Below are 19,071 nucleotides of genomic sequence, written 5' to 3' on the forward strand. Positions count from 1 at the left end.
GTTACATTCAAGGAACTACATACCTGTACTCCTAGATCCCTCTGTTGTACAACAATCCCCAGAGCCATACCATTCACTGTGAGGGTCCTGCCCTGGTTTGACTCCCTAATTTGCAGAACCTCACCCAGCTGATCAAGATACTGCTGTAATTTTTGATAACCAATGATCAGTAAAGCCATCTGCTGAGGATGTAAGATAGGGAAGCACTTCCTGACTGTGCATTGCCACCCTAGAGTGAAAGTGCACACAACATTCCAAGCACAACTGTTTAAGACGAGGAACAAGGTCACTCACTCACTGATCGTCAGAGGAACACGGACAGAACTGCAAGCAACTCGTAAACCTTCAGTGCTGCACTATCTCGAAATCCCAATGGTTAATTCAGTACATGGTACTCCTGGTGCTTGCTGTGCTCACTTTTCACTCAACAATGCCCGAGTTGGGGTTATTAACAGAAATAACTTTCAATAGTCTGGAAAATCTAAATTTGGCACCAAAAGTTCAAGGATGCTGGAACCAGAGTTTTATTGCATTAAAGAGCTGGAATCCCCATTTTGTTCATAGATCTGTCTACTGATTGATTCAAAGAACCTCCAAGTAACAATTACAAATTTTAAAACTATGCCAATTGCTTCGATCTGCAACAAAACTGCGCTCTTACTATAGCTAATTTTAATCAAATTCATCAGGTTTATTTTAAGAGCCTTTTAATATTGAACAATAGTGTGGAGCAACAATCTTTTTAGAGGCAATAGAAAAAAAGTGCTCAATTAAACACCCCAATATTCTATACACGCAGATAGCAAAATACAAATTAATCTTGGAATTTAAGAAAAAACAAGTAGAAATTTTAAAATAAAGTAACTATTCACAACTATTGGATTTAAATACACAAGAATGGGTTACTACACCTCTGCAGCAAGAATTGACAATCGCAACACTCTGCGAGAATGTCAACAACTTTCAGTAATACTATCCTTTATCACATTTCAAAGCTTGTGATACCTCCACTCACTACCTACTTGATAGTTGGTATTTAACAAACGACTTAATGTTTAGGGTTCACACTGTTCACTACAGTGGCTCCAAAATAGAACACGACTCAGAACTGGAGGGTGATACTTTCTTCCTCATGCGCTCCAGAGCCGCCTGTTTCTCCTTCAGAATTTCTTTCAGGCGATTAATTTTCTCATCTCTGACCGTTTCATCCACTTCAAGCGGGTTTTCCTGTTCAGGAGGATGGAACCCATCTTGTGAAATTGATTCACTCTGCTCTTTGTTCAACTCAAGCAAACTATACGGTGGTATTGGAGCAGCCTCAGCATTCTTTAGCTTTCCGACATTAGGGAGCCCACATGTTTCTCTCGGGGACTCAGAGGCTTCAGAAGAAGCGAGCCCTTCATTGTGCTTTCTCCTCTTGTTAGTCGCAGATTTATCATTGTCCAGGTTTGGAATGACACAGCCAGAGCTACGAATCTCAATTTCAACCTGCATGACAGATACAAATAGTGTTAGTGAGACTTCTATCCTTTCAAGCACAGATAGACACAGTACATGGAGAGAGCCATTATGTTTTCCAGCTCTGGAACAACCATCACAAATTAATCCAAAATGCTTCATAAATTTAAAGATTGTGCCTTTGTAAATCCACAATGACCAATTGGCAAAAGGATGATGGCAATGGGATCAATTTAATCTATTAATTAAACCAGTGAATGCCAAAGGAACTGCAAAACTCCCCAAGGTCACTTGGTTTATATACTTAAAAATATTATTGAATCAAACCAAAGTCTCCGAATAGAATGATTTTGCTCCACCTTTGCTGCAAAGCCCGTTTGTAAAGCTGGAGCCCAGATCTCTCGATGATTTTCTGAGAGGAGACACTAAAAAATCTGCAGGATAAATCTAGTTTACAGGCAACTCATTGTCTTTCTCGACCACCTGAGTCGAGAGGCCATGCGCTAATTTTCATTGTGTAGGAAGGAACTGCAGACGCTCGTTTGCACCAAAGATATACACAAAAAGCTGGAAAACTCAGCGGGTCAGGCAGCATCTCTGGAGAAAAGAAATAGGTGACGTTTTGGGTCGAGACCCTTCTGCAGACTCAGTCAGGGGAGAGGGAAACGAGTTATAGAGAGTACATAGAAAAAATGAATAAAAGATATGGTCCATTGTTGGCTGTGAGTTACATGATAACGAGTTATATAGACAATGAAACTCAACAGGACCACAGTGAAACTAGTACAATGACTAGGATGGGGAGGGATGGAGAGAGGGGTGTAACTGTTACTTGAAGTTAGAGAAATCAATATTCACACTGGTATTATTTGTGTAAAGTACTCATTCGTTTTTGAGGTACAACATGGCCCACCGATTCCAACCAACTATTCACACTAGTTCTATGTTATCCCACTTACTACATACCAGGGGTTACTTACAGAGGTCACTTAACCTACAAATCCGCACGTCTTTAAGATGTGGGAGGAAACTGGAGCCCACAGAGGAAACCCATGGGGTTACAGGCTGAATGTACAAACTCCACACAGACAGCACCCGAGGTTAGGATCAAACCTGGATCTCTGGCACTGAGGCAGCAACTCTACCATCTACGCCACCATGCCACTCTTCCAGCTGTTACAAAAAAAATTGCTGCCTAAGCATAGGCCATTCTAGCATGATGGTTAAAATAATAAGCTACCTCCATTTCCAATCACTTATTTCTACAGTGCTTTAATATTTCTCCCCTTACTCTTTTATACACTGAGGCTCTATTTAAACATGTAAATGCTGAACATTCAAGCTCTCCTAGTAACTCTTTCTCAGCCTGTGGCCAAACAAGAAATGAACAATAAGACTAGACAAAGGCCAAAAAAATCAGGGAGAGGACACAAATACGAGCCTTGGAAGAGGCAAAGAAGCAACATTGCTATCGTAATTACAGCAATATCATTTCATATCATCATCATATCATACCTATATACTTTTAAAACTCCGTGTGTGTGTGTGTGTGTGTGTGTGTGTGTGTGTGATTTTGCATTTGAAACGCATCTCCTCGAAAACCAGACCCAAAAACGCGGAGAATTTTACAATTTTGTTAGGGATTTAACTTATGATTTCATAAATGCAGTCCTCTCTAAATTCGGTCAATTATTTCCCCAGATTTTGAATAAAGTTGTTCACAAAACTCACTTTTTAAAATATCGCCGCTTGCCAGCTGCTGACGTCACAATGCCCACATGCCCACCAATCCAGGCCCACCTGCCTCCTGGCCCCGCCCTCCCACTGTGGACTAAAGCATTGTTTATTTCTTTTTTTCATATGCTTGAATTTTATTGTTTCTCTGTGTCTGTGTCCCTCTCCGTGTCTGTGTCCCTCTCATCGTTCTGCAGATCGGGAGGTCACCGCAGGTTACAGCCGGTCACCGGAGGCCACCAGCTTGCTCCTTAGCGGCTTTAAATGGCTGCTGTCGGTGGCCCGCACCACGCGCTGTAAAACGGCAGTTATCGACGGCTGCGGGCGTCGCGAGGCCGAGTTACGTCAACACCCCCACCCCCTCGACGCGCGTGGACATTTGGCTCTCCCTCTCCCTCCCGCTGTCCATCTGCGTTACTGTTCTGTGTCCCTCTCTGTGAACGAGCAAGTTCTGCAGATCCGGAGGTCACCGGGGACCGGCGAGATCCTGGGGAGGCGAAGAGGGGGAGTGGGGGGCTTGAGGGAGAGTAGGGAGGCAGAGGGGGGAATAGAGGGTGGAATAGAGGGAGAGGAGTGGGGGTGATAGGGAATGGTGAATTGATGGACTGCCCCTACCCCTCCCCCACTCTTCCCCCCCCACAACTCTCTCCCCCCCCCACCACCACCCCTCTCCTCCCCCCTCTCATCCCCCTCCTCCTCCCACCCCCTCTAGTATAATTTAAAACTGTGTGTGTGTGTGTGTGTGTGTGTGTGTGTGTGTGTGTGTGTGTGTGTGTGTGTGTGTGTGTTGTGTGTGTGTGTGTGTGTGTGTGTGTGTGTGTGCACGTGTGTTATTTTGCCTTTGAAACGTATCTCCTCAAAAACCAGATACATATTTCAGTTGAGATTTTCCTTGTGATTTTATAAATCCACTCCCCTGTACGGGGGGGGGGGGGGGGGGGGGGGGGGGGAGGGGGGGGGGGGGGGGGGAGAGAGAGAGGGGGGGAAGAGAGAGAGGGGGAGAGAGAGAGAGGGGGGGGAAGAGAGAGAGGGGGGGAGAGAGGGGGAGAGAGAGAGAGAGAGGGGGGGGGGAAGAGAGAGAGAGAGGGGGAAGAGGGGGGGAGGGAGAGAGAGGGGGGGGGGGGAGAGAGGGGGGGGGGGGAGAGGGGGGGGAGAGGGGGGGAGGGGGGGGGGAGGGGAGAGAGGGGGGGGGGGAGAGAGGGGGGAGACAAGGGAGGGCCGTGGCTTCACAAGCTGCTCCGACAGCGAGGAGAACCTCCTTCAGCGCATGAGCGGCGCTTACCTCCGGATCTGCAGAACAAAGATCCTAGAGCAGAGCGCAGCTGTAGGATCTTTGCTGCAGAACATTCTCGTTCTTACTGCGCCTTTTGAAGAGTGGGAGGGTACCTCGTGGTAAATTGCACATGTGGCTTGACAGCAACTGCATTAACCTACAGTGGCGGTATGGGGCCAGGAGGCAGGTGGGCCTCGATTGGTGGGCATGTGGGCATTGTGACGTCAGCAGCTGGCAGGCGCCGATTATTTTTTTTTAAAGTGAGTTTTGGGAACAATTTTATTCAAAATCTGGGGAAATATTTGACCAAATTTAGAGGAGTGGATTTCTGAAATCATGCGTTAATTACCTACCGAAATATGTAAAAATATCCGCGCTTTTGCGTCTGGTTTTCGAGGAGGTACGTTTCAAAGGCAAAATGACACAACCACACACACACGGTTTTAAAAATATATAGATAAAGGTTGCCTAGCTGCTGACCTCACAATGCCTTTTCCTCGTGGCCCCGTGGATTAATGCAGCTGCTGACATTTTTCGCAGTTTTCCACGAGGTACGTTAGCCCACCCACCCACCCATTCTTCAAAAGGCACAGAATGAACGAGAAAGCTCTGCAGCAAGGATCCTACAACTCTGCTATAGGATCTTTGTTCTGCAGATCGCGAGGTGAGCGATGCTCACGAGTTGAAGATCTTTCTCCTCGCTGCCCATGCAGCTTGTGAAGCCACGCCCCTCCCCTCCCGCTCTTTAAATTTGCGGGTTTTCCAGCTTTAACGCAGCCCACTCACTTGCTAAAGGTGGCTTGCTTGCTCCTCCCCTCCCCCCCCCCCCCCCCCCCCCCCCCCCCCCCCCCCCAAACCCTCACTCTTCTCACCTCCTCCCCTCTACTCCCCTCCCTCTCACTCCCCCTCTCTGGCCCATCACAGGGGAAACCTCCTCTCCATGTCCGTGTCCCCTCCTCCCCCCACCCCAACCCCCTCACCCACCCTCCACCCCCCCCCCCTCTCTCCCCGGTCTCTTGCCCTTCTGTCTCTGCCCCTCTCTCCGTCTCTCCCCCTTCTCTCTCTCCCCCCCCTCCCTCTCTAGACGCGCCTGCGAGTTGGGGGCTACGCGTCAGTGGATAGGGCGGTTATCGGGTAAAAGGAGCAAATTAATAATATTAATATAATATCAAGGGGGGTAGTTAGTGTGTGTGCAGGGGGGTAGTTAATGTGTGTGTGGGGGTGGTTAGTGTGTATGACTCCACATGCCGCTACGCGCGTTGGGGGTACAGACCTAAAGGGATCTGTACTTGGTTTAGTATATATTAAAACTCTCTTCGTTAGTTTGTTTCTCTTTCACATCTCGGTAACGGAGAAATTTTTACATATTCCTTTAGAGATTCACCTCATGATTTCAAAATTCCCCTCATCTGAAAATTTGGTTAATTATTTCTCGAGTTTTTTACTAAAATTGTTTTAAAATCAAACCGAGCTGATGACATCATAATGCCTCCGTTCGTGGCCCACCTGACTCGTGGCTCCCCCACCCCCAGGTCTGGATTACGCGCAGGCACACTGTTTTCCACGAGTTACCCCACCCCTCCCCACATGAAGTTCCTCCCCCCTCCACTCCTCCACTCCCCCTCCATTCTCCTCCCTCCCCTCCACCTCTCCCGCTCTCCCCCTCCAGTTACGTGGCCCAGCCGCCCTCTAACCCATCACTGGTAGGTGCTGCCTCTATTCACTCCCTCTCCTGCTGTTAACCGTTCCTACCCCCGCTGCTACCCCCCCCCCCCCCCCCCCCCCCGCGCTCCCTCCTGCTTCGGGTTCTCCGAGAGATGCAGAGTCGGGCCCTCTACTCACTCCCAGGGCTCTCTCCGCTTTTTTAGCAGCCCACTCACTCGCCCAGCTCCCCTCCACCTCTCCCCCTCCTATTCTCACCCCTCCCCTCTCTTCCCTCCGCCCCCTCCTCTTTCCCTCCCTCTCCCACCCCCCTCCCCACCCACCTCTACCCCCCCTCCCCCTCCCCCTCCCTCCCCCCCCCCACCCCCCACCTCACCTCCCCCCCCTCTCCCTCTCCCTCCCCCCTCTCTCTCTCCCGCTCCCTCCCTCCCCCCCTCCAGCCCTCCCCCTACCCCCCGTCTGTTTTGGGGGGTGGTTAGTGTGTGTGTGACGTCGCAGCCTCCCCCCCCCCCCCAAACGGCGCGTTGGGGGGACAGGCCCCAACGGGTCCCCCTTGGACTAGTATAGATTAAAAAGGTCAAAGGAAGTCTATCATTATTTTAAAATCTACTATTTCTGCATATTTCCTGTGGTGATTTTCCATTACAAATGTTCTCAATTGTAGTGGAAACTATTCATACATCTCGACTGACTGGAGGCCTTATTTAATGTGGCGCACGTTCATGTAGTACAGATACAAATGGCATTAGGAGCAGAGGTAACCTAGGACGACACGTACTCAGAAGACAACCAGCAGCACAAAGCTGAACTCCCACAGGTATCGTTACTCTCATTAGAACAGAAAACAGACCGAGGTAGCTAAATCTAGCATTCAGGCAGCTATGATTTTCTTACGGTTTTTGCCATTTATTATTAATTATTATTTATTTATGCAGCATTGTGACATTGTATGATCATACTTTTCTGCAGGATTAGGGTGAAACGGGAATTAAAGCCTCAGCAAACTACTTTGGCAGAGATATTGAAGTAAATTGGCTGTACACTTTCAAGCTAGAGTGAAGCATCGGGTAGCCAGGTGTGAAAAGGTTATCATCTAACTGCAGCTGGGAAATCTCCTGTGTAAAGTTCTCCTTGTTTATTCAGTTTCCTAAATTAGAATCAAAGCATTAAGACAAGCTGTTACCATTCAACTTGAAGCTTATACATGACAAAATTATATAGTAAAAAATGTTTACTCTGTGCTGACCATATTCTGAACGTGCCCAAGAATGGTCCTTTAATATTGAAATCACGGAACTCTCTGTTTTGGGCAGGAGTGTACTTATACCCCATTCAAAAGAAATTCTGAATCGAAAAGTAATAATATATACAAAGCTGAGTTTTTAAAGTTATCATTTGATTTACTTAATTTCTAGTTTCAATTTCATTCACCTCAAGTTATTGTTTTGCACAAATAATCGCCACGCTGTAAGTAAAATGAAATACCTCTTTTCGCTTCCTTCTGCATTCGCTATGGCATTCCTCGTCTGATTCCGGAAAACAGTCCTCCAAATCTGCGGAGCCCAAGTTCGCAGTAGGTTCCAAATGTTCTCTGAAGTCTGCTGACTTTGGGATTATATGGGTGTCTCCGTCATCTCGCAATGCCACTGAAACATTGTTTTTAGAATATCCATGTTCCTCTAGTGTTACTGGACTGGCATCCCTTGATATTCTTGGGCACCCCTCCAATTGTGCTGATTTAGGCACTCGTGAAATGGCTGCACATTCTTCCATTACTACTGGCCCAGATTCTTTGGAGAGTTCTGGACATTCTTGGGATGGGAATGGGGCAGGAATTTTTGAAGTATCTGAATTTTCTTCCAAATCTCCAAAATCCACTTCCCTTGAAAGCTTTGGACACTCCTTCAGCTCCAGTGGGTCACATTCCCTGATGATCTCTGGACATTCCTTGAGTTTTGCCAACTCAATCTCTCGGGAGAGTTTTGGGCATTCTTCCAAATTCACCGGTTCAAGGGTTTTAGAAAATTGTGGGATGCATTTTATGGGGTGTTCCAACTGATGACCCGAAGCGTCAATTTTGCCATTCATGGAGATTCTATCAAGACAAACTCTGACTTCAGAATGGATGCCTGCTTTCAGCAACAAGGCTCTGTTCTCAGAAAACGTAAGCCTTTTCACACAGCTTCCTGGAAGGGAATTGGGCAACCGTTTCACAACCTGCAAAAAGAAACAAAATGCATAAAAGTATTGAACTACAAAGCAGGCAAATTGTTTCACTCTAATTCGCCCACAGAGATTCAAAACACGAAAAACATGCTCTGCATCTCCAGTCAGTTACAATCTTGGTAAGAAAGTGGGGAAGAGAGTAAAAAGGAAGCTGCATGACATAGCCACCAACTCATGGTTTAACTAACAAGTAGTAGGGGAAACAAAAGCAGATCACTGCAAAGAACTCCTGACGTGAACGAAAGTACCGTGAGCACAATTGAGTCATAACCAAATATATTTGCAGCCATTTCTCAACCACAGCGCGCAGAACCTCAGTCGATTAAAAACATGAGCTGCAGTTCAAAGTATTGTTACCAAACCAGCACACGTCCCAATAGCTTTTAAAGAACATTGATGTCAATTTATGAAATCTTTGCCAAATGAAAGATCACTATCATCAATCCTTAATCTCATTGTGATGGGTATACTTTGTAGGTAAAAATATTTCACAAAGATACGAGAATTTTTTTTTGCCTCAAAAAAACTGTTTTGTTTTTAAATCTGACATTATTAACAACTAGCCAATTTTTGAGGCAAAAATATTCTGTTAAGGACCGCAGTTTTCAGATAAATGTCTTTACCAAGTTTCAAGATAAATGCTACACCAATTTAAACCATGTATTAGGGATGTAAAATGTTTAAACAAAATTGTAATAGCGAGAACAGCAGCAGAATAAAATTGCTTTAAAACCTTTGTAAAATAATGAAAAGGGGTTTGTCTATCTAAATAGGGATCCTTGCGACAGATTATTGAAATAAATATTAACATACAAAGATTTTAAGATCCAACAATACTTAACAACCTTCTAGGCACAGGCAAATGCACTTCCTGGAGCCATACTGCACGACAATAAGACAATAACCAACAGCCACGCCTACTCCCACTCGATGAGCTAAACTACAGCATCTTCTCATGGTGTCTAAGAGACTCTGGGGCAAACACCACCAGTGACGCCCCCATGTGTCTTTAATTGGAGACTGCGATGTAGTAACGTTTGAGAGGATAGCCACTGACAATTCATCTGTGCTAGAACAGGAAAATGCAGATCGCTGATTGTATGGATTTTCCAACGTGAGCAACAAGTGGAAAATCTAACCAATGACTGTATGCACTGATTCTCATGAGGACCAGTGGGAGGAGTGTAAAGTTAAACAAAAACTGAAACATCAGAATCAGCTAAGCCCATTGTTTGAATTCTGCAGTGGTAATGGAAAAATAAATCAGTAAAATCTGACAAGGAAAATCCAGAAATATTGTTATCCTCGCCCCCAACGACAAGGCATGGCTGCCCCAGGCAAAATCAGCACTTGTAGCCCCCGTACAATTGCCCTTCGATAATGTGACTTGCTAGATCAGAAGCCAGTCCGGATTTCCCCACATTGGTGGGTCTGGAGTCGCACAGTGAACATCACGAAGCAAATGAGTTCTTTGAGAATCCAACAGAATTTGCACTGTTGACCATGAAACTAGAATTTAAACCTGTTTTGTGAATTTGAACTCAATTAGGAACAATGTGCATAAAGGACTGATAGTGCTGAATGGCATGAGAAGGAAGTCAAACCATAGGGATAACAGCCGATTATTTTGGACAAGGAAGTTACAAAGACAGATTCTTTAGTCCAAATATTTGACCCATTGTGTTATTAAAGAGCCGTGGTAAAACTGGTCGGGGGGGGGGGGGGGGGGGGGGGGGGGCTTCAAGGGGGAGAAGCCCTCAATTGGAATGCCTTGCAGAAAGGAATATGGTTTATGTTTTTATTGTAGAAACGAGGAACTGCAGATGCTGCTTTACATAAAACGACACACACTGTTGGAGTTACTAAGCAGGTCAGCCAGTATCTTTGGAGAACATAGTAGGGTTTCGACCTGAAACATCATCTATCCACGTTCTCCAGAGATGCTGCCAGATTGACTGAGTTACTTGGGGTGGATGTTTGCAACCTTCACGTGGTCCGCCCTGTTTTGACGAATGTAATCAACTCGGCGTGCACAATCAAATAGAACAAGTTGTCCTACAACTTTAGCCTATGCACGCCACACGCAAGAAGAAGACGGAGTTACTTCAGCACTTTGTGTCCTGATGTGGTTTTTCTTGGTCAATCAGTCCAACTATAGGGAGTTCCTCATGGCAATGTCCTCAACCCAGGTTTATTCAACTGCTTCACCTTCCCTCCATCACACGTTCAGAACCGGGGATGCTTACCAATGATCGCACAATGTTCAATTCCATTCACATTCCGTAGCAAATTAACTATTCCATATCCATATGTAGCTAGACCTGGTTGCCATTCCATCATGGGTTGAAAAGTGGTGAATAACATTTGTGTAACAGAGGTAATCGACAAAGGCCATAACTAACAGTAGAGACACTAACAAATATCCTTAACATTCAATGACATTAAGTCAGAGTAGGACAATAAGGCCCTCGGGTGTGTTGTAGAACAGAGAAATCTCGGAGTATAGGCACACAGATTCCTGAAGATGGCGTCACAGGTAGACAGGGTGGTGAAAAAGGCTTTTGAATGCGAGCTTCATCAGTGAGGCATTGAGTATAGAAGGTGGGGTGTTATGTTGCAGCAGTAAAGACATTGGTGAGGCCATACTTGGAATAATCTGGTACAAGAAAAGTGTCATTAAGCTGGAAAGAATGCAGAAAAGATTTACAGGGACTCAAGAGAATCAGTTATAGGGAGAGGTTAGGCAGGCTAAGACTTCATTCTTTGGAGGGCAAGACTGAGTAATGCTATAGAGGTGCATAAGATCATGACAGGTGTAGATCGCGTGAGTGTACAAAGTGCCTTTACCAGGTTTGAGGTCCCCAGGCAGAGGCCATAAGTTTAAGATGAGAGGAAAAGATTTAATAGGAACCAGAAGAGCAACTTCTGCACACATAGGGTGGTACATATATGGAACAAACTACCAAAGGAAGTGGTTGAAGCAGAAAAAACAACATTTCAAAGAGTACATTGATAGGAAAGATTTAGTGGGATTGGAGTTAAATGGGGGTAAATATGGCAGGCTTAAATGGGCATCTTGGTCTGCATGGACAAATTATTTCCATGTTATATGGCTATGACTAATAACATTATGCAGTCACCCATCATCAACACTGGACCAGTCATGTAAATGCTTAGCCACAAGAACATGTCAGCAGTTAGGTAGCCTGTGGCAAACAACTCACCTGCTGATATCTCAAAGCCTTTCAATCATGTACATGACACATGTGGGAAGCACATTGGAAAACTGCATAAATTTGGCTCCAACAATTCCAAGCTCAACACCATCCAGGATAATGCAGCAAGATAAAGCAATGACCATAAATGTCCGTTCCCTCCACCACTGACGCACAATGACTGCAGTATGTACCATTGATAAAATGCAAGGCGGTTACTTACCCAGATCATTCCAACAGCATCTCCCACACCTTCCACCTGTGCTATTAAGAAAGGTATGAGCAGCACGTGCATGGAATACCTCCACCTGCAGGTTCCCCTCCAAGCTGCACACCATTACTGATTTAGAAATATACTACTGGTCCTTCCTCAACATTGGGGAAAAAAGAATATCTTGGAATTCCTTCCCCAACAGCACCATGAAGTACATTCACCAAAGGGATTCTAGTAATTAAAGAAAGCGGTTCACCACCACCTTCATAATGGCGATTAGGGATAGGCGGTAAATGCCGGTCTTACTGGTGATGCCTAGACACTGAAAACAATGAAGTAAGAAAAACTGAATTATGCACACAAACAGCACCCAGAATGAGAAATTTGTTTGGTGAATATGAGCAGAGATGGCTGTAAGAGAATACAATATAGTGAATCGCAAACACAAGTAGCCTAGCGGGAACATGACAAGCAATAATGGTAATGTATTTTTTTTTAAATGGTGAGTACTGGGATCTTAGAATTCATAGATACGAAGTATTCAGAAAAGATAAGGGGGTTAAAAAGGGAGATGGGGATTGCAGTACAGGTCCATCATCCATTTTCCAGCAACTGGTGGTCTAGCGCCTCCTTTAATCTGGACAAAATTATGAGTGCACGGAAAATTCCCCCCAGAAGTCCCCACCCAAAAAGTGGCGCCTAGGCCGGGTGAGCCGGCTGATCTCAACCTCATCGGGACTTCCGCAGCCGATTGGCGGGTCGAATTTAACCCCTGTGGCCGGGGCTCTAGAACTCCAGCCTGGCCAGAGCCGCAAGATCCATTCCCATAGCTGACGTTGGTGGGCCAGTTGGTGGACCCTCCGCAGCCTAGGCTTTTGCAGTACTGTCCGACTCCTCTCGGAGGCCGTGGTCCGGCAAAATGGATAATCCAGAAAGGCTCTGGAACCAAGTGCGCCGGAAAATCGGCGGTGAACCTGGACTGAGTCGGGACTGGTATAGAGGTAAATGCGTCAGCTGCAGTCTGGCACTCAGTAACGGGTAAGGTGTACAAGGATTAAGCTAGGAGCTCCACTATTTGCAGTCTATTTTAATGGAGGAAAGGACAAGGTGTGTTGCAGCTAGATATGTTGATAATAGAAAGATGGTGGATTAACAGGTATGGGGGGGGAGGAATACGGATAGATTAATGAATGGGCAGAAGCTAGCATTTATGGGAAATACAAAAGTATCCATTTTCGAAGGAGGAAAAATCACATTGTGGTTCTTGTGGTTTGAGGTTACAAAATATTGTGGCAAAACAAACTTAAAACATAAAAATAAATTAATGTCCAAGGACTGCAAGTAGTTGGAAGACTAATGGAATACTGGCCTTTATTGTAAAGGGGTACTTACAGAACTTAAAAATAAGGTTGTGTAAAGTGGAACCGTGGCTAATGTAAGATCACTCATGATCCCACCGAATGGCAATGCGGCCCTCTCCAGTTCGTTCTCATCAAATTACAATGCTGATTTCGTTTCTCTCTCCACAAATGTTGACTGACCTGCTGAATGTTCCAAAGGACACACAACAGATTGCAGATGCTGGAATCTTGATTAAAAAACAAATTACTGGAGGAATTCAGTGGGCCAGGTAGCTTCAGTCGAGGGAAAAGGACACACGACATTTTGGATCGCAAGCCTTCTTCAGTGTTTCCAATAAGATGTTTTTATTTCCGATTTATAGGGCCTACATTTTGCTTTTTATTATTTTTTATTATTATTAATTTATTGAACATGTTAAAAAATACAAACACAAATAAACTTGTAAGCAATAAAAAAAGAAAAGAAAACACAAAGGAAAAGAAACAAATAAGTAACTCAAATAATACAAATAATATCGTTCATGTTCAAAAGGGGTAAGAAAAGTTCAAAAACTTTTCTGGTCCTACCCCCTCTTATTTTCTATACATTTTCATGGAAAAACAGAATAATGGGAACAAATGGACCCAAAATCTGTTGAACAGTCCACAAACAAAAAATAACCAAACAGAAAAGAAAATAACTGGTCCAACTCATAACCATTCAATCTTTTGTTTCTGAAGAGTGTTTTTAGTTTGAATAGAGTCTTACATTTTTTCAGCTCATCATGGCAGTTATTCCAGAGACTAACACCCTTTGCTGTAACACAATGGAGTTTTGCATTAGTTCTTATTGCCGGTTTTTCGAATATATAGGTTCCTCTCAAGTTGCGTTTGCTTTCTCTCATTTGGAACAACCCCTGGATATTACAAGGCAATTGCTGATTAGCTGCTTTGAACATAATTCGGATAGTTTTATAATCTTTTTGCCTCAACACTATGTAACTTAATTATCAATGTATTTCCAAGTCCAGTTCAGCCTTTGGGGGAAGGGGGATAGAAGGAGAGATAAATCACCATTCTATTATGTACCCCATTTTGTTGTGATATATTCTTGAGTCATCTGACTTTTCGAAATGCGGCCTTGACTACCACAGATCTTCCCAGCTCGGAGACTAAAAAGATCAACATAGAGTACCCAATGTTCATTAATAATAAATGCAGGCTTCTGTCCATGCAATAGGATATTTAAAAGACCGTCTTTGTGAAGTTTCTCCATATGCAATGGTGAAATAAACCAAGACATTAATTTTTGGTTTTCGCCTACCACTTTTTCAGCATGAGGTGCTGAAACACTACACCGCTGAAATCAGAAGTGCAATACAACCCCAAATAAACACATATACACCATTAAATGTTAAAATAAACACACAAAAATAAACATTCAAACTGTTGAATACCCAACAGGAAATATTAGCTCACAAACTACTTCCATTTAAACTTACAAGCAGTGATCTGTTTAGAAATTGATAGTGTGGCTGTGGAAACAAGTCCCGCTCTCTATTAAGAGAGAGCAAAGCAAGGAGTGACTGGACACAAATGTCATGATGTCTTATTCATAGAAAAAGGCCACCTTAATGCCTGACATTGAGTACCTTTCCATATTAAACATTCACCAGTCCAGTAAATCCTCATTATAACAGATCATATGAGGGGGGAAAATTACGTTTGTTATTGTTGATTATCTTTAATAACCGAGTTATAACTGCAGATTATTGTTAATACATAAAAAAACACAAAATGCTAAGAGTAACTTGGCGGGTCGGGCAGCATCGCTGGATAACATGGATAGGTGACATCGGGACCCTACTGCAGGCTGATTCAGTCTGCTGAGTTACTGCAGCACTTTGTGTTATTTCACCTTAAAATTTGGCGCCGATGCCGCAGGTCTGCACCAGCGAGCTCTTCTTCACTGGTTAATGTAGCTGTCATTGCCGCTCACATTGTAGCCCCGGCTGTCAGTTCTTTCTTCAGACCAATGATAAATCGCACTAAGTCATCGTGGGGCTCCCCCGCCCCCCCAGTGGGTACAATACGAGCCGCAACAACAGCCTCTTCAACTGGACTGGATGGTGAGTGAAGGGTTCACTGGTGCAACTTGCAAGTCAGGCAGGAGCCCTCGGAACCCAGAGCTCTAAGTGGCCGGGAAGGCAATGCGAGTCAGGGATCCATCCGTTATACCTTAAATCCATTATAAATGGGTCCGTTAAAACAAGGGTTTATTTTATTTGGTCCACAGCCGACTTTGCCTTTGTGATTCAAATGCTGTCCTCATGATTCTTTAATATTGTGAGAGTACCTGTCACCTTCTCAGGCAGTACATTCCAAACTTAAACCAGCCTCTCAGTAGAATTTTTATTTTCCTTCAGATTTATTCGTAATTTTACTCCTCACCTTATAAGAATGCCTGGAATCTGGTCTTGTATCCCCTCTGGTCTTAAATTATGCCATGCACAATTCTAAATCCCTTGCTCAGGTCCCTCCACTGCTCAAAGGAAAATAAAGCCGTCCTCTCCAGTCTTTCACCACTGTAATGTTCCATCCCACACAAAATCCCGATGAATCTCCTCTGAACTCTCTCTACTGCAATGGTGTCCTTCCTTTAGTGTAGTGACCAGATCTACATACAATATTCTAGCCTTTGCTGAACCATAGGACTGCAGGCATCTTCTGCCATGAGAATTTGTCATTTAATCAAACATTCTCTTCCCAACCACCCCCCTGAGCAGCAATAATCAGGGACTGTTTTGAAGCAAGCAGAGCTGGGAGCACTGAGCAGACTCACTGCTTCAGTGAGGGAGGCTGGCAGCTCCTCTTCTGGCACTTGCTCACTCTCCCACTGTTTGTGTGATCCTCCCACACACTGTTCTTACTTATTTCTAACCGTGGACCAGTATTGTTTACAAATAGTGTTCGGAATGTGAACCTGTCATTATCTGGGGATGGTCTGCAGTATTAAATAAGCAAGTACTCAAGTACATCATTACTCAGTAAGATAATGATATCAAATTATAACTCAAGGCTCATAATTATGATCATTAGCTGAACAGTTGCACATGTGGTGCATCCATGTTAGATAGTTGTAAAAGCTTTTCACCTGTTGCGCCTCCAATCCATTTTGCCGAGTTATCGCAATGGCATCTCTCTTTACAACACATTCTTTCCTATCCACCTTCAGTTCACATCTTGTTCCACTCGAATCAGTATCACGTCCTAAACCCGAAGAGCTTGTTGAGGTATGGCCAGTGTCAATTCTTTGTTTAAAGTGCCCTGGCCCACCTTGAGCCACTTTTGACTCGTCTGTCCCCGATTCCTTTGTGGGCAGCTTTCCTTTATCTGCCCCAATGGACATATCAACACCTTTGTGGGCTAGGAAAAAGAGTTGTCCATTGAAGAGGAGCAGAGCATTGTCCTTGAATGAACTTGCAGTCTTGACATCCAACGGATTGTTGAAATAAGTCTGCATTATATCCTCCATGCTGTTCTGTTTTCCCTGCTGTTTCACATAAGTTTTCAGCACCTCAGAGGCCAGGTTGTTGCAAAATCTAACAGAAACAGGTGTTGGGGTGGCAGTACCTTCCTTTTCAGCCCGATTCATTTTGTCTTGTCTCCTTGAGGAAGTTTCCTTACTTGTCACTTCAGCTGCTGAGGAGGAAATGGGCTTCTCCACTGAATCAGTCACACTCTGAGCTCTATTGTCCGATTGCAATGGTTTGTGCATCAAAGGCATGAGGCACTTTGCCTCAGACAGCTTAACGGGGTTGACTGGACAGATGTAAATGGCGGTGGTGGACTTGCTACTACAGCAGCCCTTGGGCACATTGCAGGTTCCTCCGTAGATCTTCTTCTGGACGATTGCGGGCAAGGAGAATGTGGAGACACAACATACCTCAGCGGTCACGGGGATCTGGATATAAGTACCAGGGCAGGACACACTCTGCACAATCGTCAAACCTGTTGCAGGAGAAGGGCTGGCTGCCAAGCCGCTTGCTGGAGAGGCGACGGAGGAGTGGACTTGCTCACCGCCACTGGACGGGCTGCTGGATGGCTTAGGAGTGAATGCAGTCTGGGGCACAGGACTCAGCTGGTTTTTGTTCATAGCTACTGTAGGTATAAAGTCCTCGGTGGAGATGTGCAAGTGAATACTAGTTGTTGTTTTGTGGTGTTCCAGAAAGGAAAATCTGAAGTGGAAGACAGACTTGACAAAATTCCAAGCCCCTTGATGTTCCAATGCCAAGAGAGCAGCAGTCACCAGTCCCAGGAGAATTGTCAGTAGCTCCTGAAAGAACAAAAAGAGTGGAACATTATTGACTGGATTAAATCCCAAATAAATAACCACCTGCCTTTTGTGGTTTGTTGAATTCACATCCAGTTTAGATCAGATGTCATGATAAAATCTTATTGCAAATAACCCAACTGGTAAATCCTGATCCAAATATATGCTCCATGAGGAATGCAGGTTTATTTAACATTCAGAGATATCTAAAGGGCCTGTCCCACTTGCATGCGTTTGGCGCGACAAAACGTGGTTGCTTGAGGCGTACGGGCAATGTATGGCCGCGCGGGGCCGGTCCCACCTAGTAGCGCGGAGTCGTGCGGGGCTGGTCCCGACATCGAGCGGGGCTCCGAAAAACTGTCAGTGTCCGAAATCTTCGCGCTCCAAAGGCCTGTCGGCATGCAGGCGCATTGCGGTCTACGTGGCATCTTGACGGCGTACGTCTAGCGCGTGGCGTTGCGCGATGATGTCACCGCCTGGCATCGTGATTTGCCATTAAAATGAATTCTGTAATAACATGTCACGGTAGCAGTGACAATCGAACACTGCGCTTTTAATATTTCATGTGTTTCACAATTTCATTAATCAATCTTTATGAATGAACACAAATAACAACATTGGGAATTAAAACACATTTGATTGCATTCAGTTATCAAACAGTCAATGTTCGCTCTGAGTAAATTTCCCGCGCAGTAGGGCCGGGGAGGAGGTTGGTGGTGAATCAGAGTGGGATGGATAGATCAGGGGGAGGGGGTGTTTAGAGAAGGCAATCGGCGCGGGATGGATGGATTGAGGCAGGGGAATTAGTGCGTTGGAGTAGGTAAAATTGTTAGGGGAGAGCGCGGGGGATGTCAGTGGAGGTTGAATGGGAGGGATCAGTATGGGATGGATGGGGGGGGGGGGGGGTGATCAGTACAGGATGGGATGGGGGGGGATCAGTGCAGGATGAAAGGGAAGTCAGTACAGTGTGGATCAGGGGGGGGGGGGTTCTGTGCAGGATGAATGGGGGGGGGGGGTATCACTAAAGGATGAATGGTGGGTAGGATCACTACAGGATGAATACAGGGGGTCACTACAGGATAGATGGGGGGGGGGGGATGAATGGGGGGGGATCAGTGCAAGATGAATGGGGGGGGAAAATCAGTGCAGGATGATGGGGGGGGGGGGGGGATCAGTGCATGGGGTGCGGGATGAGGATGAATGGGGGGGGGGATCTGTGCGGGATGAATGGGGGATTCAGTGCAGGATGAATGGGAGTTTCACTGCAGGATGAATGGGAGTTTCACTGCAGGATGAATGGGAGATTCACTGCAGGATGAATGGGAGTTTCAGTACAGGATGAATGGGTAAATTCAGTACAGGATGAATGGAGAATTCAGTGGAGGATGAATGGGTGATTCAGTGGAGGATGAATGGGGGGGGATTTAGTGCAGGATGGATGGGGGATCAGTGCAGGATGGATGGGGGATCAGTGCAGGATGGATGGGGGATCAGTGCAGGATGGATGGGGGATCAGTGCAGGATGGATGGAGTGGGGGATCGGTGTAGGATAAATGGGGGGGGGGGGTGTCAGTACAGGATCGATCGGGAGATCAGTGCAGGATGATTTTTTGTTT

At 45.3% G+C, this 19,071-nt stretch overlaps 1 protein-coding gene across 1 annotated transcript in view; it reads right to left on the reverse strand.

Annotated features, from left to right (window-relative positions):
* Positions 1-665: 665 nt before the first annotated feature.
* The window catches only part of LOC129708986 (uncharacterized), a 33,663-nt gene continuing 15,257 nt past the window's right edge, over positions 666-19,071 (reverse strand). The window contains exons 3-5 of the mRNA XM_055655114.1: positions 16,277-17,458; positions 7,613-8,344; positions 666-1,488 (exon numbers count right to left, since the gene is read on the reverse strand). Coding sequence (XP_055511089.1) covers positions 1,075-1,488; positions 7,613-8,344; positions 16,277-17,458 — 2,328 coding nt within the window. The 3' untranslated portion in view covers positions 666-1,074. The remainder of the gene's footprint in view (positions 1,489-7,612; positions 8,345-16,276; positions 17,459-19,071) is intronic.

Source organism: Leucoraja erinacea, chromosome 24 (assembly GCF_028641065.1).
Source record: "Leucoraja erinacea ecotype New England chromosome 24, Leri_hhj_1, whole genome shotgun sequence".
NCBI lineage: Eukaryota > Metazoa > Chordata > Chondrichthyes > Rajiformes > Rajidae > Leucoraja > Leucoraja erinaceus.